This window comes from Cryptomeria japonica, chromosome 6 (genome assembly GCF_030272615.1).
Source record: "Cryptomeria japonica chromosome 6, Sugi_1.0, whole genome shotgun sequence".
Lineage (NCBI taxonomy): Eukaryota > Viridiplantae > Streptophyta > Pinopsida > Cupressales > Cupressaceae > Cryptomeria > Cryptomeria japonica.
Window position 1 is genome coordinate 439,907,714 of NC_081410.1, and position 23,131 is coordinate 439,930,844.

General features: G+C 38.2%; 1 protein-coding gene across 2 annotated transcripts in view; it reads right to left on the minus strand.

Annotated features, from left to right (window-relative positions):
- LOC131037481 (ubiquitin carboxyl-terminal hydrolase 5) overlaps nucleotides 1-23,131 on the minus strand; it is a 67,258-nt gene that overhangs the window by 32,228 nt on the left and 11,899 nt on the right. For both annotated transcript variants that reach the window (XM_057969635.2, XM_057969634.2), the window contains exons 4-8: nucleotides 15,357-15,416; nucleotides 15,150-15,245; nucleotides 10,045-10,458; nucleotides 9,666-9,806; nucleotides 9,252-9,422 (exon numbers count right to left, since the gene is read on the minus strand). In XM_057969635.2, the coding sequence (XP_057825618.2) occupies nucleotides 9,252-9,422; nucleotides 9,666-9,806; nucleotides 10,045-10,458; nucleotides 15,150-15,245; nucleotides 15,357-15,416 (882 nt within the window). The remainder of the gene's footprint in view (nucleotides 1-9,251; nucleotides 9,423-9,665; nucleotides 9,807-10,044; nucleotides 10,459-15,149; nucleotides 15,246-15,356; nucleotides 15,417-23,131) is intronic.

The window sequence follows — 23,131 nt, forward strand, 5'->3', positions numbered from 1 at the left end:
AACCGGATTCTTTCTCAACTAAGGCCTTGAATTGCTGACATGTACTAAACACATCTGATTTATTTTTCAAAAAATACACCCACATTTTATGACTGAAATCGTCAACAAATAACAAGAAGTACCTGCAACTAGTAATAAGTGGAGTGTTCATTGGCCCACATACATCAGCGTGAACCAATTGAAGGACCTTGGAGGCTCGCCAAGAATCACCATCCGAGAATGGTGTCCGACGTTGCTTCCCAACTTGATAGATTCCACAAACTCCATGACTTAGAAGTTGGATCTTAGGTAGACCAGCAACCAAACCCTCCCAATATAACTGAGAGAGATAGTGCACATTTAAGTGCCCATAACGTTGATGCCAAAGTGTTCTGATGGATGTACTCTTAGCAACCAAAGCATGTTCTTGAGAATCAGCAAGTCTATACAAACCATGATCTTCAAGTCCCATAGCGATTGTAGTACGAGTCTCCCTATCAACGATGTTGCAGATAGACGAACTGAAGACAACATCTAATTGAGGAGAATGCCTCATGATCTGACTAGCGAAGAGGAGATTATGTTCCATGCCAAGAAAAACTAAATTTCTACCTCCTGAGTGAATCTGGACAGTGCCCTTACCAACAACTATGTACTCTTCTCCTCCTCTGAAGATTACTAAATCCGAAAATGGTTCAAATTTCGTGAACCAATCCCGACGATGAGTAAAATGTCCTAAATCTCCTGAATCAACATACCAGGCATAAGAGTGTACTGGATTTGTTGTTCTCTTAGCCATAAAAGCATAGAAAGTAGATTCTTTCTGCTCAGAGTGTTCGACGACATTTGCTTTCTGTTGAGACCCTCCCTGCTTCTTTTGTTCAAAAGCCAATCGAATTCGACCCTCGGCCTTCATGTGACCAAACTTGTGACAATAATTGCACTGAATGTTCTTCTTCTTCTTCTTGTCCTAAGAAGAACACAAGCCTTTCGGCTAAGAAGATTGAGCCTTCCCTTTGTTCTTAGCAGAAGATTTGGCAGAGAACGCTTGCTCAATGGAGGGAGAACTGGTACTACTTCCAAACTGTTGTCGCCACCGATTTTGCTGTAAAAGCTTGTTACAAAGATTGGAAAACTTCAAATCGACGTCGGTGGAAGTGATATTGATTGTTTCGATGAAATGCTCATACAAGCTTGGGAGACTCTTCAGAGTAATGACCACCATATCTTCTTCCTCCATTTTTCAACCAATAGCTTCCAGCTAGTCGCGAATATCCTTGATCTTTGTCAGATGCTCCTGAAGAGATGTTTTCTCATCCATCATGATCGTGAAGAGCATATTCTTAAGAAAGAATCATCTACTCTTGTCAGAGGTTTCATGAAGACTCTTCAAATGATCCCATATTTCCTTTGTTGTTTTTCCCAACGATACCTGAGGTAGCTGCTCAATGGTGACGGAGAGTTTAATGAGCATGACAGCTTCTTGGTTGTGTTCATCCCATTTGTCCTGATCTTTTCCAGCAGTGGTTGGACGTCGAGACGTGCCCAAAAAAACCGCAACAACACATCGGTACTCAAAAATGGTCAGCATACACTGCTTCCAAGTGTTGTGGTTGTGGTCGTTGAATTTCTGGCTGCTTTCGAGCATTATATATGTCAAAGATGCCATCACGTACCCCAAGGTCGAACTGGTCAAGGCACGAATGCACGAAAAACAGAGGGGTTTTTTAAACAAATTTTGCAAGTCGGATTTAATGGCAAAAACTGAAAGCCTGGCATGATTTTCGAGGCAGAAATTTTTCGGAAGACCCAAAAAATCTGATGACAAGCCATTTCAGATCTCAAAAAACCCACAAAGATTCTGCAAATAAAAAAAAATTGACTTGAAACGAAGGAGATAATCTCAAAACCCTAGCACAGTTTTCGAGGTAAAATTTTCGACGGACCCAGAAAATCCTGACGAAGACCCAAAAATGCGGGCTCAAAAAATGAGGCACAGAAAATGATGCACCCAGAAAAATCCAACAACATCCCAATTGAGCTCTTGAAAAAACCACAACAATTTTGCAACTAGAAAAAAAAATCGCCTTGAAACAAAGGGTCAAAACCCTAGGCGAAGTTGCAAAAACCCTAGGCGAAAATAATCTACAAACCCAAAATAATTTGATGGTGACCCAGTTGAGGGTTCGAAAAACCCACCAGAAAATACAATTGAAAAAAAAATTGCCTTGAAATAGAGGGTCAAAACCCTAGGCGAAGTTGCAAAAACCCTGGGTCATTAAAAAACGTGCAGATTTTCTGAGAAAAATAGGTTCCGTGCTCTAGCTCTGATACCATGTGAAAATCATATAGATGATTCCCTGGTAAAAACTTAGTTCATATTAACTGGTAAAGATTACAATTTATAGAAATACAAAACACTATAGAAATTAATGATATTACCTACCTCTATCTACCTAATACTGTAGATACATTAATGAAATCTAACAACCTAAGTTGACCACTAACAATATAAGAAAATATTATTCTAACAACAGTACAACGATGGTGCTCTGCACAATATGTTGTCATCAACACAAACTTCAAGACAGTCCCAGGCACACATGAGCATACAACAAAAAGAATCTTTCCTCCTATTATATTTATTCTACCACACACCAATATCATCCCTATTCCACAGCTATAAAATAGGAATTCCAAAAAACAACAAAATAGAGAATATGAATCTTGGAAGATAAGTTGTTGCATTTCTTGTTAATAACATGGCATGTCCTTTACCTTCAACATTTGCATATTAATGCATTATAGCCATTCTTCAAATAAGTTTGTGTCATGCCCCCAAGATGCTTCCCTCAACCAACCTTTAAAAAAAACAATAAATAATAAATGATTTCGGATATATATATATTCAGAAAATTGTCTTATTTAATAAGAATTCACAATTTTCTCATGGAAGAAGATACAGGCAGCGATCATTTCAAAATCTACATCAGCAACAATGCAGCGTTCCTAGAATAATATTAAGTGGATTAAGGAAATAATAGCGATCAAGTGAATATTAATTAATGATTGTTATTAATCCCTAAATGTTGCGATAACCTTAGTGATTAATTAGAGGCAAAGGGGCATGGAGTCAAGGCACACCACTTTGCAAAATGGAAACTATTAATGGAAACTATTAGAATAGACATGCCTTTCTGCCCAACAAGAAGGTATAAATACAACCTATCAACCTCCAAATGAGAGAGCAGATCCAGATCAGGAAACATCTCAAGTGATCAATTGAATGAAACGTCAATCCAGATCAGGAAAGACCATATTGAGCAATAAGTACAAACTGAATTCAGGCACATAACAGATCAGACCCAGACTTGTTATACAGAACAGATAATAGCACTGTTAATATCTTTGTGGTATGCTTAAGATATATGTTTAATATATGCACTATAATAGATATCATTTAGCATATAATCTCTTATACGCTGAGATAGATAATAATGAGATGCATATCCTAGAGCATCAATCTACTCGTAACCCAAACAAGCAATCATGTAGAGAGGGGAAGGATATGTAAGAAAGGGTAGCAAATACGAGATCTCCATCTAAGTAGGCCACCCTATGATGAATGTCCAATGTGCCTGCCACTTGGGGCCAAGAGGGTGAGTGTCTGCTCTTGGGCTTAGAAAGGAAGATTTCCAGGCACCCTATTGTGATTTCCTCTCCAATCTCTATGATGGTTGATTGTTGTAGAAATCAACAATCCCATTGTGGAGTCAAGGAAGAAATACATGATAAGGAGGCTGCAGCACTAATACCCCCAATGACTGGGTGCTCATTTCATGCTCTTGGGCTTGATTGGAAGGACAGGCTCCCGACATCTTATATGATTCTTCGAGGGATTCCATAGTGAGGATTGGTTGGTAGGGGAAGCCTTCGATTGAAACCCATCATGCTATCAAGAGGATGAAAAAGGAAACATGGATAGGGGGTGAAGATAAAAGCATCCCACAAGGTAGACCACCCATGATGAATGTCCTCCCAAAGTGCCTACCACTTGGGGCCAAGGGGGATGATATATCCACTCCGGGGCTTAGTGTGAAGATTTCTTTAGGCCGATCCTATCATGCTCCTTATTCAAACTCTATTGTGATTAGACATATCTGATGAATTATGATAACTATAAGTATTTGTACTTATATGTGTGATTACTAACCCTAATGGAAATAATTGAGATTTATGAATTATATAAATATGTATATCATATATTGGCTAATATGGTTGCAGGACTTAAATCAGGGTTTATCTTGTTAAAAGGCATTCTTAATGGTAAAGTTATACCTGTAATGATATTACATTTCTTATTTGAATGGCATTTGTGATTTTAGGGGAAATTTAGGGTGATCCCAAAAGGGAACATTACAGTTTGATATAGCAATCCCAAGCATAGATGGACTACTCGGTGAGTAGCAAAAACTCGCTGAGTTTTTGGGCCAGGCGAGTAGATATGACTTCAACTCGCCCCTAAAAATCGCTGAGTTTTTGCCAAAAACTCAGTGAGTCCGAGTCAAAAACTCGCCTGCCTGTGCCTGATAACCGAAAACAGCAGAAAGACAATTCATTTTGTGTTTTTTTATTGGGTTTTGGGCTGAGAAGGGGGAAGGTTAACTTGGAGTGACTTGCAAGGTGATTTGGAGTGAATTTTGAGTGATTCCAAGTGCATTTGAAGGGGATTTTCAAGAAAAATCAGATTCCCGGGTTAGTTTTTATATTTTTTTTCTATGTTGTTTTAAAACAATTTGTTTATTTTTTGTTGCATTTAGATGAATTAGAAATGATTCCTAGGTAGTCTAAATCCTTTCTAAGTTATTTGCACAAGTTTTGTTGAATTTTTCACAATTTTTTTGAAGAATCTAGTTTTCAAAAAAAAATTCAAACCCTAATATTTTATTTTTTTAAACTTTGAATGATGTCTAAATTTATTTAAACTAATGTAGATAGTTTGCTAAATTGTTTAACTAAAATGTTAATTTTTTTTTTCACTTTGTATGTGTAGGTTAAGTAAGCATTAATCATGGCAAGGGAGCAATGGCCACTAGATCCATGCCCATCTGGATATATAGGCACCCATCCTAAAGGTGATAGAGATGGGACATGGAGGTATGCCTATGAGGGACCCGATCCTGGGTCAGCTATATGCATAAAGTGTGAGAAAATACTTCATGGAGGCATCAACCGCCTCAAATACCACCTTGCAGGAATAGACAGACATGATGCTAGAGCATGCCCTAGGACCAATGAAGAAATAAAAAGACAAATGAATGCCCTACTTGCAGCTAAGGAAGAGAAGAAATTGCAAAGGGAGAGGGCAACGCTAGCCATGAGATCAGCCATAGCTAAATCTCAAGGTGTTTTTGTTGACATTGAAGAGGAACATGAAGCACTTGAGGGCATAGTGGGCTCTCGGCGTGGCCCACGTATCCGCAAACCCACCACCACCTCGCCCATCGCTTCTGCTTCCTCTAGTAGAGTACTTGGCACTGCTCCATCATCACGATCAGGGTCCATAGGTGATTATTTTGTGCCCAGGAACACACCTGGAGCACAACCAATCATTAGAGGCCACTGGATGGAATTAGGAGGTACATGAGAAAACCGACATTGCAACAGCTGATTTATGGTACTTCAACAACATTCCATTCAATGTGGCAGACAATCCTTATTGGCTGAATTTGGTGACTGCTATGACAGTTTCAAGAAAGGGGTAGAAGGCCCCTTCTCGCAAGGATTTGAGTGAGAGGTTAGTAAATTACTACATAGTCCACTTGATTTCATTTTTAATTATTTTTTAGATTTCTTGTTTATTAAATCAAAATTGTGTACTAAAACCTAATTTCACTTTATGGTTGCTCACAAATGCAATTGCTAGGGCAAGAGAAGTGATGGAGGATCAAAAAATTGAATGGGCAAATTATGGCTGCACCATTCTTTCTGATGGGTGGACAGATGGCAAGAACCACACCATCATCAATTTTTTGGTTGCTTGCAAGGACAATGTAGTGTTCTTGAAATTTGTTGATGCCTCCAACAAGGTGAAAAATGCAGAAAGTTAGAAACATTCGCTGGAATGTTGGAGCATGTCGTCATGGAGGTGGGGGTAGAGAATGTGGTGCAAATCATCACAAATAAAGCAGCACCATATGTGTCAGCAGGTAGAATCCTTTTGAATTATCGCTTTTAGGCATTAGCAATATTTTCATTTGTTGTGGCTTTGTTTTACTTGGTTGCATATTTCTTAAGAATAAATTCTTCTTTTGCAGGAAGAGTCCTCCAAGAGAGACACCCCACTCTTTTTTGGACACCTTGTGCAGCACATGTCCTCGACCTTCTTTTGGAGGACATAGGAAAACTGGGTGACTCCAATTGTGGAAGATGCAAGGAGGATCACCAAATATATTTACAATCACCTTTTGGTCCTAAATTTGATGAGACGGCACACCCAAGGGAAAGATTTGGTGAGAGTTGGTGTCACAAGGTTTGCAACGATTTTCTTGACATTGCAAAGCCTTCTTGCTGCATTGACTTCTTTGAAACAAATGTTTGTGGGTGGAGAATGACTTAACTCACCTTATTCAAAGAAGCTTGAAGGAGAGGTTGTCGCATGCATAGTCTTCGACAACCAATTTGCACAAAGGGTTGCAGAGATTGTGAAGGCTACATCAAAACTTTAATTTTTAAATTTTAATTATTCTTGATTCAAGTCTCTCATTACTAATTTGTAACTTCATTATTTAATCTTTTTGTAATTTGTATTTTTCAATTGTAGGTGTCAAAGCCCTTGGTTCGAGTTCTTCGCTTGGTGGATGGGGATAAAACCCCAAAGGGATATCTTTAGGAGGCCATGGATAGGGCCAAGGAGTCTATCAAAAATTACTACAAGGGGGATAGACTCAAATTTGATCCCATTTGGGAAATTGTTGATAGGAGGTGGAACAATCAGCTCCACCAACCCATTCATGCAGCAGGGTACTTCCTCAACACTTGATTTAGGTTTGGGGGTTCTTACTCAGATTCGAATGGAGAGGTCATGGAGGGCCTCAATACATGCATTGAGAGGATGGTACCTGACGTTGAGGAGAGAGACTTCATTGTGAGTGAGCTCCAAAATTATGAGGGAGCAAGGGTTAAGCTATTATCTTCAGAGCTGGCTAGGAGAGGAAGAACCACTCAAACCCCAGGTATAACATTTGCCATTTGGAATTTGGGATCTAAAATGACTGATAAATTATGTTTTTTCTTTTCTCTTTGCTTTCTAACTTTTCCATTTTATTTATTTTGCAGATGCTTGGAGGCAAAATTGGGGTGGAAACACCCCACATCTCAAAAAAATTGCCCTCAGAGTCTTATGTCAGCCTCGCAGTTCATCCAATTGTGAGCGCAATTGGAGCTTGTTGAAGCAATCCACATGAAGAAGAGGAGCAAGTTAGCACAGAAACGGCTCAATGACCTTTTCTTTGTGCAATATAATCTTCGATTGCGAGTAAGGAAGGTAGAGGAACTAGAAGGTGATCCAATTGACTTGGATGATATAGATCCTTACAGTGATTGGACACCACAGGAGCAGCCTCCATTGTTTTCCGACACTGACATCACTGATTTGGAGAGGCAGGCTATGGAGGAGGAGGGGGGTGGATTTGGTTTCACGCTGGATGACATTGAGGAGGAAGAGGATGAGGATGAGGAGTTATTGTTAGTGCCAGAAGCAAGTGGAGACATAGCTTCATCCTAGATGGAGGATGAGCCAGCCATACCGAGCAAGGAGGCACAATCATGCCCACTGCAGACTTATAGGACTAGACCCTCTAGTTTTACCTCTCCCCAAGTTTTTGCTAGAGCTGGGAAGAGGAAGTTGTAATTGTAATTTGTAATGATGTATTTACTTTTGGTTTTACAAAAACTATTTACTATATTGCTTTCAGGCTTCCAGCCATCAGCATTCCTCATGAGGATGCGATTTTGTAGACACTTTGCATTTAAATATATCTAGAATCAGCTTGTTTCTTTTGTGTTATCATTTATTGACTCATTGGATGCATCTTCTCATTAAATTTTGCAAAACAAATGCATTTTTTATTAAATTTAAGCATGTTTTTAAGTTGCCGAGTTTTTCGCCAAGTTTTTCTCGAGTTTTTCCCGATTTTTTTTCCCAGAGGGTTGGCAAGTCGAGCCGAGTCGTGAGTAGTCCAACTATGATCCCAAGTACTGCCAAAAAAATGGTGCACCATGCATTCAACTTCTCCATTCTTGTACAGAATTCCACCAAGTGCAACTTTGTAATAACACTTTTGATGTGTCTTATCACTTGCTCTCTCTTATTCAAGCAATCTATTTTTATATTGCACTCACCATTTTTTCATTCACTTTCATTATAACACATTTGAATCCATTTGTGTGTTGTTCTTTGGGCAAACCAAGGCCCCAAAACAAAGTGACTGTGAAAGGATATATAAAATGCAATATATGAGACACATAAGGGATATAATGTCCTCTAAAAGAGGTTATCACCTCACTTAAATAGTAGGGATACCTATATGAGTATGTGTTATTTATTGCAAGAAATCGTCATGGCATTTTTTTATGGGCTTGTGCTAAGTAATGGGTACATAGCTCGAGTTTTTTTCAAATATTACTCCTATAATCATGCTTAATAATCTTTTCATGCTTGATTGGCAAAGCACATTTTTCATTAGGAAGTGAGACAATTTTCTCTAGGATGGTATTTTGGCGCTTGTGAGGATTTAATGAAACAAAAAAATAATTGAAAAAAGGAGTGGATGAATGTTCAATGATGAATTTTGTAGAGCTATAAATTAAAACTTTATTCTCTGCACACAATCTGGTAAATGGGTCAATCCATATAGCATAATTCCTACCAAATCCAAGATCCTGTAATTTCACTCATGAAGCACATAGATGGTAAGAGATTAAACTAAGCTAGGATAAATAACTAAAAAGGAAAAAATAACATCTGTCAAAGACTACAATTGCCACATAAGCATAAGCATTGAAAAATATGTCGAAGCTTAAATAAACGTAACTAAAGCCCAAAATTTGAAACATTAAACCCATCCACAAATCAAAACAATAACTAACTACTTTTCTAGCAAAAAAGCTTAAAGAGGCTGCTATTCCATGACAAGCAAAAAAAAAGGGCCCCAGATAGTTATGGTGATTAATACATTCTTGCTAGCAGACGGTTGACACAAGATACTTACTTGACACAAATCTACAATTATGGAGTCATTGCGTGCTAGATGATTTCCCCAGTGTTCTTCAGCTACTTCTTCATCTGGTCTCCCATCTGCATCTTTTGACTCAATGTAAGGCTTGTGTTTCACACGATTTAAATCTTCATGAAGCCCATCTAAGAGAAATGCTAGCAACTCCTGTAGAATGCATAACAATATAGAGTGCTCACCCCCACATTCACATTCCCATTGTTCATTGGCATGTAAAGAGAAGTAACCAAATGCCTTGAAGTCCTTGGAACAGAATTAGTACAATGGAAGAAACTAACTTATTTTAAATCATTTTACCGATTTCATTATTATTAAAATTCTTTTCCTTGCAACCTATCAACTGACAGTTCTTCCCATTCCATCCAACAAAAGCATTCAAATTTTACTAACTTGTGAATCATGCTGATTGTAGCCACTAAACTGAGGTGCAAAACGAGCAAGCTTTGATTTGAATAATCTAGGTGATACTGGTGTTCTTCCCGGTGCCCATAATTTTCTTAACAGCTCCCCAAATGCATTAGCAAGCTCTCCCTGCTCAAAGAGATAAGAAGTAAATGGATTGGTAAAAGAAAAACTATCTTCCAGAGATGATTATGCCAAACAATTATACAAGACGTGTAGTGCAGACTACGAAAATCATACAAATAGGTAGAATGTACTGTCAGAAGCCTCAATTGTTTATGCCACCTTCAAATACAGTCTATACGTACCAATTATATATTGAAAAAAAAATTGAAATGTAGAGGTTGGAATTCTATGATATACTTACTTCCATGCCCAATGGATTTTGTCGATTGATTTCCTTCGTATAATTGCCCAGAAAGTAATCAACCAATCTCGGGGTGTGCACTAAGCACTGAAGAGCACTGTTCATGAAACAAGTGTTCCCAAGATTATTCAACCCTATCAAACCTACTGGTCCAGCTCTACTGCCACTGCTACCAATTCCGTCCAAGCTCCCGTATTGTGAACTCAAAGAGTGAGAAATGGATAACTCTGGGCTGGAACTTCTTGAAATACTTTTGGTTAGAACTGAACCCCCTGCAAGAGATGGTTCCTGCCTTGAAGATTCTACCGGGACTATGGCTAGATGATTTCCCACTGAACCATTAGAGTACAAAGGGCGTGTATTGCTAATAGTGCTGTGAGGCAAAATCCCATCCACTTGTAGCTCCAAAAGTGTCTGAATATAAATGTGGCAATTAGACATAAATATCTTAACAATGCTACCAGACAGGCTCTGTTGAATATTATTTATTACATATCTATGACAATAAATAAATATTTACCAAAGATCTCAACCAAAATATGAAATTCAACAGGGTTTGATAAAAAACTTGGTACAGTCACCTTATATGCTGATACTAGAATAACGACACGATATAATTATTCTTTGGGTGAGAATGCAGGTCAAAGCAGAACTACTCTATGCAACAGTTCGGAGTGCAAAATGAAAATATAAATCAGTGGATGGCTGATAAATGATGTGATCAACTTGCAAATTAATTCTTGGAAAGTATTAAGCCAACTTTGCATAAAGAACAGAAAATTAGTGCACTTTCACATCATCCACAAAAGCTAGAAGAGAAAACAAAATGTTTAAATACAATTTTCTAAATTAAAATGAAGATGGCTTGCTAAAACAATAATTATAGAGGCTGTTCTATATAGCAAGATAACCAAATCAGAAATAATCTAAAACAAAAAGGCACCTTACATAAGATTTGTGCACTTTCACATTAACCACAAAAGCTAGAAGAGAATACAAAATGATTAATAACAATTTTCTAAATTTAAAATAAAATATGGCTTGCTAAAATAATAACTCAGAGGCTGTCATACATAGCAAGATAACCAAATCGGAAATAAAGTGAAACTAAAAAGGGACCTTACACAACCAAAAACCTCTACATCTTCAGTATAACAGATGCTTTTATGCTACCCGCTCAGGGCTCAGTGAAGTCAAATAGTTGTGTGAAGGTATTAAAATCCTCCAAAGAATATGATCAAACTCAACATTGTCAGACGGCTTCAATGGATAACATGGGTCAGGCACAAGCCAAAGGAAGTCAGAGAAATCACGAAGGTAATCTAATTAGTTGCATCTTTAAGATTGCCATTGCTACTTATAATCATGCTGAAGGAGAAGCAATACTTGCAGGTCTGATACTGGATTTCATAAACAAAGCTAAGAATCTTATAATAGAGGGAGATTCACTTATCATAATAAGAAGACTTCAATTCAAAATATACATTTTCTATGTAGATTGAGGCCACAATGCAGGAACTGACAGTTTAGTGCCTGAATTTAACACGAATGAACTTAGACATGTCAAGAGAAATACAAATAAAGTGTCAAACCATTGCACTAACCAATGGCAGAGATGTTAAGGCTAATAGTGGGGAGAAAAATAAGTCGCATTCCACTAGCCCGAGAACAATTCATTAACCAGTCTACTGAAATGCAATTTGCGTCAGAGGTCAATCTTCAAATCTCTTGTCAATCATTTTTCAATATTTCAGATAATGGAAGAGGATTTGGAGTAAGCCTTTAACTATTTTAAGTTCCTTGATCTTTAACAGTTTGAAGTTCAATCATAGTGTGATTTTTCAATCAGTTGTCATGGACAATGGTAGAATAAAAGGGTACAGTGGGGAAGAGAAAGACAAATCAATGAGAAAAAGATCTCATCAAAGTAACCCCAAAGATGTGTGTTTGCTGTAAATTTGACTAAAATGTACCATGTAAAATCTGGACGCCCAGATTGCCCAGTACTTAGAAGTAGAGTTTCATAGAGAAAATGGTAAAAAAGGGGCAAAGCTACAAGCGGGAATATTCCATTAAAGCTCCCACATGTGAAATGCAAAAGACCCCAAAACAACCTTTTCTATACTGTTTCTATAAAAGGGTGGTATGAATAGCACTTAAAACTAGAAAACTTTCAGAAATTTCATATCATGTGGACAGATGTCCTTGTCCTGAAGGAAAAGATCAATTTTATAATTCACATGAGAGTCTTGATCATTCTCTGCTCGTGGAATTGAGTTCCGTAACATTCACAAAGTTTCCTCTAAATAATGTAGACATGGGGAAAACCCAGGGGACCAAAGTAACCCAAGAAATTTGACAAAAGAAAATTGCATTTAATAGCATGCGAAAAAAATTAAAAATAGATAACTTTATAATGATCAACATGTCAATTGTGCATAAGTAATGGAAGATAAAAAGGTATCCTTTGCTGACAGCTGTCACTTATAGCATCAAAACAATAAATAAAATTCATGGTATCATGCACAGTTACCAGCTTGTTGGTGAGCACAATACTCTCAGTTTAAAAGTCTTCTAGATCATGGCTGGTGGTTCACCCCGAAGACAAAGCACTTATATATAAGTGCATTCCTTGGGTAAATAACAAACCATGAGCCGGAAATATAGAGCAACCACTGCTCGTACAAGGATGTCCAACAAAATGAAATATTATGAACAATCATCTTAAAAAATGAACAATGGACTAGTTATTAAACTAGTCAAACCTATGCAGTAAGAAAGGACAGTAGACCTACAGATCCAATCAGAAGATATCACCCCCACATTTTTTTAAATAAGTTCATAAAGATAAAATAAGTTGACAGTACCTATTAACTAGAAAAGGAAGAACCGTAAATGATTTTGGTCTAACAAGGCGTTGATTCAATACAGCAACCAAATCCCAATCCCTTCCATCCTCACAAAATGGATTCCTGTTACTAAATTTTACAAGTCAATGGCTACTTGCAAGCGAGACCTGCTTTGTAGGTTACCAGGCCGGTAAGCTTTCGGTGACTACTTGGCAGAGTGTTTATGGCAATTACTCCTTGTGGATTGCTTAATTTCTTGGGAGTATTCAACAGAGCCTAGACAGCTTTATTCCTTTTTTATAAAAAAAAAATAGATTTTTCCTTGGCATGGAAAAAAAAAATTGATCATTTTTTTTCCCAAAAAGAAAATTGACCAACCAAATCAAGGGACACTTAGTACCCCCAATATCTCAGATTGGCTGAAAAAGGCATGATCAGTACTACTAAATTAAACAGGTTCAAGTTGATTTATCCTACAACAGAGGAATGGACAAGCAGTAGCTGACAGTTAAGGAAGAGCAGACTTTAAGCAACAAAATGAAAATTCTAGTAAATTGGCACCCAACCTAAATATGTGCCCTTTCTTCATTATGTTTCCTACCAATGCCAAAGAGCAGAAAAGCTGTGGAGCCGTTTTATTAGTCATTGTGCATATTGAAAATGTCTTTTTTCCCAAAAAACCTTCAGTTTTGAAGTCATTTGTCAAAGCATTCGTTTGCTGCTATAAGAAATGTTAATTAAACTTTAGCTTCAGCAGCATTGGTCTCATAGTTTGAGGATTCCCCTTGGCCAGTTGTGGGTAGATTTCCATCAGCTTCATGAGACTGACCACCATATTTTGCTAAGTGAAAGGTTATGCCACCTCTGTTCTCTTCAGGAGGTGGAAACTGAAAAGTATTTTAGTTTTCAGTGTCCAGTCTACTATGAGATCTGTGGGAGGTACTTTAGAGGTTTTGAACTTTTGGTGGCTCTCTTTCCACTTTCTTCCACTACCCTGATCAGAGTACTTCACCTTTTTTCTTTGAGAGATCTCCACGTTCAGGCATAGGTTTCTCTGTGGTGAACCCAGCTCTACCAAAGTGATTACTTATTTCTTTTAACCCACCCCCCTGGTTGACGTCATTAAGTGCCCTTTAGACATTTCTGATTTGTGTATGGACAGGTACAAATCAGTGGGGTGCTGCTCTATCTTGCAATCTAGCACAGCTGAGGCACCCCAGAACCCCAACTCTCACTTTAGTGGGTGTGACCTTATCTCATCAAGGATGCTCTAGTGCCTCCCTTCTACAGTGCAGATCTCAGGAACAGGCTCATATTACCAGCTTTTTTCCCATTACCAGAAGTTCTTCACTGCAAATGTTAGGGGGGAATCCTACACATTGACTACCTCTTGGGATCGTCTAGCCTACTTAGTACAGTGTACTAAACTCTCCCTGGCAAACATTCTTAAGACTTTGTATTGCCATTCCCACTGCGATTGATGCAATTTCATTCGTTTGGACAGTTGAGGACTTTGGTTTCTCACCTACATGTTCTTCCGTTTATTACCTTATGGGATCTTCCTCATTTTTTAATTTTATTATTGACTTGCTTGGGGTATGCCTTTTTAAGAATAGCCCCCATGTGTCTTTATGTCTGAGGTCTCCTTTTATTGTCGAGTCCAAATGCTACTGTACCTGCTGTATGTTCCAGTCCAGTTAAATTATTTTAGATCATTTCTGGACATCAATATACTTTCTTTCTCTCCTCCTTTAATCCCATTATCCTCAAAAAAACACTATTAATAAATTATAAACAATAGAAACCATGAAATGTCTTTGGAAATGTAGTGTCGCGGTTAAAACACTTCGTCGATGAAGCGGCCACCAAGGTTAGAACCACTGCTGGGCCATTGTGCTCGCAGGCCTTATGTCTACGCTGGGCCGTTGTGCTCGCAGGTTTGAACAAGTGAAGTGTGAAGATGAGGTCCCCTGTTTGTGGCCTCACCGGTTCATAGGTCCGGGTCAAAAGTGTTTCACGTGGAACCGGAGGGCGTGTCATGCCAGCGTCGCCAGTCACATTAAAAAGTTTACCAGGCATTAATTTAAAAAAAAAAATAGAAACCATGACATCTAAATATACTTGTTGTGAGACTTGGCATTGTTACAAGCAATATTGTGAAAGCAGAGAAGTACAGAACATAGTCATGAGTTGCAAAATTTTGAAGATGGTCTACAAAAAAAACCGGACAGCCACAAGAGCAATTGTAGCACTCACATCTTGATCCAACTGATTTTCACTGCCCTGGATGGTTTTATTCTGGTTATTGATCAATGCAAATTTTGTCTGCCCAAAGAAATCCCAAATATGAACCTGATTCAATAGAATGAACAGTGATCAATATCAAAAAATAAAAAATCAGCCAACTTATAAATGCTAAAATGTAAATAACATGTCACGTGATCTAATAAAAGCCATGCTTACTTGTTCAGAACCGACATTGAAAAGTTCGCATGCTCTATTATAATATTCCCCTTCATTAGCCTGGAGCAAATTGCATATACTTGTTAAATAAATAGAAACAAAGCAAAACTAACACGGATGCCAAGATTACTTTATAATTTTGTAAATTTGTACTAGTAAAGCAAAGCAAAACAGCCATGTCTACTTCAGGAAGCTCCATCATGTAATCAAACTATCAGCAAGCATTATTTTTTTCTTCTACTCATCACCAACCAGTTTAACTGTCTACGGAGTAAAATTTACACACATGTTACTTAGATATGCTTTTCTTTCTACCCTTTTTTATTGAAAAAACTTCATAATGTATTAGAGAAAGGTTGAAACTATAATCGCCAAAAACTCTAGTTCACTGAACACAAAGAGTAGTGGATCTCATCAAGACGTAAAATTGAAGACAAAAAAACAGGAGCAGAAGCTACTAAAAAATAAATGTCAGAAAGAAAATAAAGGATTGGTCAAATGTAGAAAAATTTCTCTAAGTCTGCTTGCAAATGATGAGGAGAATAAAATTCAAACGACCTATTAAAGCCTCGAAGAGTCAAGAGAGTTTTGAAGAGGTGCTGCCCTGTTTCTGGATCTGTCAAGGCATCCTCTCAATTTCATAGCAAGCCCAATCAGGACTTCACTCAACTTGCAGAGGCTTAAGTACACGAACATGAAGCTCATACCACTAAATGACCCATGCACAGAACATTCTATTTGGTCGGCAGGACACTAGAGACTTCACCCATTCATAATTAAGAATGGTTGTATAAATAAAAGTAAAACATATAATATATGCACATATATGTACACCCAAAAAAGAACTAGTTGTGCCTTAAAAGAACATCTTGCGAAATGAATGTCAAGTGCATAGCCAGCAATCACTCCCATGAACTCCCTTGTAACTCTAATTAAGTTATTGATGAAGCTGCATTCCTATTATGTTCTTTTGAACTGTCATTTACTTCTCTTCTAAAATTATATCCCACCAGTTACATGTTGAGACAGATCACAAAATTATACACAATGAGAAGATCTATCCTATCTATTCCTCACAGAAGGCAAAGGCCAAGGAGTAAACCATCTCCATGTGTCATGTCTTCTGTAAGGTCCACGGGAGGTATAACTGTCTGCATAGACACTCAGGTTGTACTATATTCACCTTGGACTACACTAAACAGAGGTGCCCCTCTCTTCCTTCCAGAGGTTGTCACCTTCATGCATAAGTTGTTGCATATCACCACTAGGGTCAGTCTGCTTGCTCTCATTCAGGGACCCAGGGGTCTGCCTCAATTTGGTAGTGAAATCTTCAAGAACTATGGCACGCAGCTCAGGTCATACAGGCAATAGCACATTAACATTTTCTTTCTTTAACCAAAGCTCATCATCCTGGGAAAGTGATATTCTAAGGGGGTTGCCTCAATTCCTCCTAGGAATCTGCAGCCTAACTCCATTGGCCCTGAATGTTGTTTGTAATTAGGGCTGGCGGATTCCAATTGCCTTGGGCAACATTGGAATCCGCCTCCAACATATAGGGCCAAGCCCAATACCTCTCGGCTCCACCTAAAAGGCCTCCACGCTACATCCAAACCCAGCTCGCCTCCATGATAGGGCCGACCCTATCCAATTCACTTAAAAGGAATTAAAATAATTAATATGTTTAATTTGCAAAGAAGGCCGACATGATTGAGAAGTATTACTACTCCTATAAATAAAGCATATACTTCTCATAACATCATTCATTCAGTTTTGCAAGAAGGTGCGAAATATATTCTAAGGAAGCGAAATATAGAGTCAAGGCAGTTGATAACAGCGAATTACATTAAAGTGCAGCAGAACATAATAGAAGACAGCGAACTCCATCAAATGCAGCAGATCACCACCAAGAGATAGAGAACTCCATTGAAGGCCCAAACAAACCCTATAGAAGGACTGCGAACTACTTGAAAGGTGCTGCTACTCTTGTAACACACAGCAAGTCTGATTAGGAAGACTGCAAATCATGATCTCCATTAGCAAACTAATTGTGAAGACTTCTATCTCATCTTCCTTGTGACTGCAACATCTATACTCCAGATAAGTGTGTAATTATCAGTTGAATTCAAAACCATAATCAGATCTAAGGATCTTTTGGCTGGGTTTTTTCCTCCTAGGAGGTTTTCCCAGGGTAACAGTGCTTTGTCTTTATGTATTCATTTCCTTTACTATGCTTAAATCTGGAAAACAATAAATTTAATTAACCTAGTTAAAACTAATTCTGATTTTCTGAGTTTTATTCAATCTGAAAGTACTAAAATTAACATGGTATCAGAGCTATAGGTTAGATCAATCTTCAGATTTAAAATTCAGTACACCTTTATTTCCAAATTGTTGTAGCTTTTTCAAGTCAATGGGGCTGAAAGTTGAAGATAGACTTGATGGGAATCTCAATTTCACTGCATGGAAAGTTCGAATCAAGTTGGCCCTAGAGGAAGAAGATCTTCTCCAATCCATAGAAGCGAAAGAGCTAACTGAGCCTACGGATGCTACTGAACTAAAACAATTCAAAAAGGATGTTGTCAAGGCTAGGAAGATTCTCATTGATTCAGTCAAAGACCACCTAGTCACCTCTATTGCCTCATTTACCACTACAAGGGAAATGTTCAACCATTTACAAGGTACATATGAAATTAACAATCTCAATAGGGCAATTACTTTAAGACAGCAACTACTTAATATCAAAATGGCTAAAGAAGATTCTGTTATTTCCTACTTCATGAGAATTTCAGAATTAAAGAATCAGCTAGGTTTAATTGGCCATAACCTCGAAGACAAGACCTTGTCATGATTGCCCTAAATGGCCTACCTCACTCATGGGAATCATTTATCCAATCTATCAGTGGCAGGACTGAGTTGCCTTCCCTTGATCGCCTTAAGAATGATTGCATTCAGGAAGAGTCTTGCCTCATCACAAGGGGGCAAACCAAAAGTCCCCATGTAGATGATCACATCATGCTTGCAGCTCAATGCAAGAAAGGGGGAAATTGGAAGAAACCTTATCCAAAACGAAATAGGGATTTCAGATCATTTAGTTCCCAAAACCCTTGGAAGAAACCAAGAGGTACCTCATGTGTCCGATGTTTTAGATATGACAAATTTGGTCACTATGCTAAAGAATGTCAGAATAACCCTAACCAAAGTGAAGCCAACCTAAATGAAGTCTCAGAACAAAATAATGACTTTCTATTCATCTCCGCTCTATCTAACAGTGTTCCTTCAGATAGCAATACATGGGTTGATTGACAGTGGTGCCTCCAGACACATTACAGGTTATTGTGATCACTTTTCAGGCTTAGTTGAAAAAGATACCAGCCTTCACGTGGTAATTGGTGATGATGCTCGTTATTCGGTAAGAGGTTCTGGCTCTACTTCCCTGAATTTAGATTCTAGTATTTCCTTGCACCTCAGTGATATCTTGTTTGTTCCTGGAATTAAAAGAAATCTAATTTCCATTTCTGCTTTAGAAGATAAAGGTTATCAAATTGCATTTTCTGAGGGAAAAGTCCTTGCTTGGCCTAAGAAAGCTAATTTTAAATCTGCTCGTATAATTGGTCATAGATATGATAGTCTTTATAAGCTCTCTACTAACCCTATTCAAGCACTCATTAATGAGGCTCCGGAATCCTGTGAGTTATGGCATAGAAGACTTGGACATTTGCATTACCAAGCCCTTCCATCTCTTGAAAGATTAGTCAAAGGTATGCCTAAACTTAGTCAAATTCATGATAACACTTGTAAAGGTTGTGCTATAGGCAAAAATGTTAAAAGTCCATTTCATAAAAGTGAAAATAGAGCTAAAGACAAACTAGAACTTGTTCACTCTGATTTATGTGGTCCTATGTCTATAGCATCTCCTAGTGGATTTCTATATTAAGTAATCTTCATAGATGATTTTTCTAGGAAAACTTGGATCTACTTCTTGAAATCTAAAGAATCTGATGAAGTCTTAAGTAAATTTAAAGAGTTTAAGGCATTAACTGAAAACTCCTCTGGTAAAAGAATTAAATGCTTAAGATCTGACAATGGAGGTGAGTACACCTTCGGTAGCTTTTATGATTTTTGTGTTGAGTCAGGAATTAAGAGGGAGTTTTGTGTACCATACAACCCTCAACAAAATGGTGTTGTTGAAAGAAAGAATAGGACTATTATGGAAGCTGCAAAGGCTATGATACACGATCAAGACTTGCAAATCTTTCTATGGGCTGAGGCTTCTAGAACAGCGGTGTATATCCAGAATAGATGTCCTCATCGTGTCCTAAAGAACATGACCCCGGAAGAAGCCTTCACAGGATCCAAACCAGACATTAGTCACCTCAGAATCTTTGGAAGTCCCATGTATGTTCATGTGCCCAAGGAAAAGCGATCAAAGTTGGAACCCTCCGGAAAGAAAGGCATGCTAGTCGGATACAGTGAATCCTCCAAGGCTTTCAGGATTCTCATCCCAGGTCAAAGGTACGTTGAGGTAAGTAGAGATGTTACATTTGAAGAAGACATTGCCCTTAAGAAATCGAAAGGTTCTTGTGTTATTGATGAAGCTAATGACAATCAAAATATAAATGTTGATTCTAACCCTAAGATTCAGAGGGAGCAAGTTGAACCTCCTCCTCAAGATGATCATGATGACCCTCCAGAACCCATGAATCCCACTGATATTCCTAGTGACATTGTCATTACCAAAAAGAGGCCTCTCTGGGTAAGGAACACCATTCAAGAAGCTGAAAGATTTGCTGCTCCCAGAGGCACCTTCCGTGAAGCTAAGAGACCTCAGGTATTCTCCAACTACGTTTCCTTGATGTGTAATCTCATTGAAACTGAACCTTGCAGCGTTGAAGAAGCCTTAAGTCATCACGCCTGGAAGCTTGCTATGGATGAAGAATATCAGTCAATCATCAAGAATGATGTGTGGGACATTGTGCCCAGACCCAAAGGTAAATCTGTTGTTTCCTCTAAATGGTTATTTAAAATTAAACATAATGTTGATGGTAGTATTGAAAATAATAAGGCTAGATTTGTAGCTCGTGGTTTTTCTCAAAAGGAAGGCATAGACTATGAAGAAACATTTGCTCCTGTTGCTAGATATACTTCTATTAGAATTATAATAGCCATTGCTGCTGCTAGGGGTTGGAAACTACATCAGATGGATGTTAAGACTGCCTTCCTCAATGGTGTCATTGAGGAAGAAGTCTATATTGAGCAACCTGAGGGTTATGAGATTCAGGATAGATTAACCCATGTGTGCAGGTTAAAGAAAGCTCTGTATGGTCTTAAACAAGCTCCTCATGCTTGATATGAAAGAATTGATAAATACTTGCTAAGTCTAGGGTTTTGTAAAAATGATGCTGACTCTAACATATACTTTAAGGTAGCCAATGATGAAATGCTAATTCTAGTTCTTTATGTGGATGACTTATTTCTTATTGGTAAAGATGAACTTATTATTAGATGCAAGAAAGAACTAGCTTCAGAATTTGAAATGAAAGATTTAGGTCTAATGCATTATTTCCTAGGTCTAGAAGTATGGCAAAGATCTAACGAAATTTTTCTAAGTCAAGGAAAGTATACTATTGACATTTTGAAAAGATTTAGAATGATGGATTGTAAACCCATGTCTACTCCTATGGAATCTAACTTAAAGAAGTTAAGTGTTTCTGCAGCTAACTCTGAATTTGCAGATCCATCCGAGTACCGACAGTTGATTGGTTCTCTAATGTATCTAATTAACACTAGACCAGATATATGTTTTGCTGTGAATGCTCTCAGCCAGTTCATGAGCTTGCCCAAACATGTTCATCTTGTTGCAGCCAAGCATGTCCTAAGATACTTGCGAGGCACAGTTGGTTTTGGGTTGAAGTATCCACTTAACACTCCAATAACCTTGGAAGGTTATTCTGATGCAGACTGGGCTGGAAGCGTCAAAGACAGGAAAAGCACCTCCGGTATTTGTTTTAGCTTGGGATCCGTAGTAATCTCTTGGGTTTGCAGGAAACAATCCTCAATGGCATTAAGTACTGCTGAAGCTAAGTATATTGCAGCAAGTGTAGCTTCTAGAGAAGCAGTGTGGCTTCACAAGCTTCTTGCAGGGCTGTTTGGTCAAGCTTGGGATCCTACAGTTATTCACTGTGATAACCAGAGTTGTATTAAGATGTCCATCAACCCAGTGTTTCATGACAGGTCAAAACATGTGGAAACCCATTATCATTTCATTCGAGATATGGTGCAAAGAGGTGTTATTCAGCTGAAGTATGTCAGCACTGATGAGCAAGTTGCAGATATTCTTACCAAGCCTCTATCCAAAGTGAAGTTTGTGTACTTCAGGGATAGACTTGGTATTGTGGAAAATGAAACCCTAATTGAGAGGGAGTCTCAATCTCAGTGATACTTTGTGCTGTATCAAACCACCCTTTGTGGGCAATGTAAGGTGGTATTGTAAACTTCTCAGGGAGAAGTGTAATTATTAACCATCCTCTGCGGGCAATGTAAGATGGTATTGTAAATGTTAAACCATCCTCTGCGGGCAATGTAAGATGGTATTGAAAAAAAACTTCTCAGGGAGAAGTGTAATTGTTAAACCATCCTCTGCGGGCAATGTAAGATGGTATTTGTGTAATTGTTGACCATCCTCTGCGGGCAATGTAAGATGGTAGAAAAAGATCCTCTCCACCCTCTGCGGGCAATGCAAAGTGGATCCAGTCTATGCTTGTGTGCAAGCTGGAAGATTATGATTATGTAGTTCCATACTTGCTTGTGTGCAAGATGGAAGATTATGGTTATGATTCTCTTCCCTAATTAAGAGGGAGTGTTGTTTGTAATTAGGGCTGGCGGATTCCAATTGCCTTGGGCAACATTGGAATCCGCCTCCAACATATAGGGCCAGGCCCAATACCTCTCAGCTCCACCTAAAAGGCCTCCACGCTACATCCAAACCCAACTCGCCTCCATGATAGGGCCAACCCTATCCAATTCACTTAAAAGGAATTAAAATAATTAATATGTTTAATTTGCAAAGAAGGCCGACATGATTGAGAAGTATTACTACTCCTATAAATAAAGCATATACTTCTCATAACATCATTCATTCAGTTTTGCAAGAAGGTGCGAAATATATTCTAAGGAAGCGAAATATAGAGTCAAGGCAGTTGATAACAGCGAATTACATTAAAGTGCAGCAGAACATAATAGAAGACAGCGAACTCCATCAAATGCAGCAGATCACCACCAAGAGATAGAGAACTCCATTGAAGGCCCAAACAAACCCTATAGAAGGACTGCGAACTACTTGAAAGGTGCTGCTACTCTTGTAACACACAGCAAGTCTGATTAGGAGGACTGCAAATCATGATCTCCATTAGCAAACTAATTGTGAAGACTTCTATCTCATCTTCCTTGTGACTGCAACATCTATACTCCAGATAAGTGTGTAATTATCAGTTGAATTCAAAACCATAATCAGATCTGAGGATCTTTTGGCTGGGTTTTTTCCTCCTAGGAGGTTTTCCCAGGGTAACTGTGCTTTGTCTTTATGCATTCATATCCTTTACTATGCTTAAATCTGGAAAACAATAAATTTAATTAACCTAGTTAAAACTAATTCTGATTTTCTGAGTTTTATTCAATCTGAAAGTACTAAAATTAACACTGAACACACTATGATATACATTATTAGGTCATTGATGACAAATCCATTGATTCTCCTAGACTGAACCTTGCTACAAACA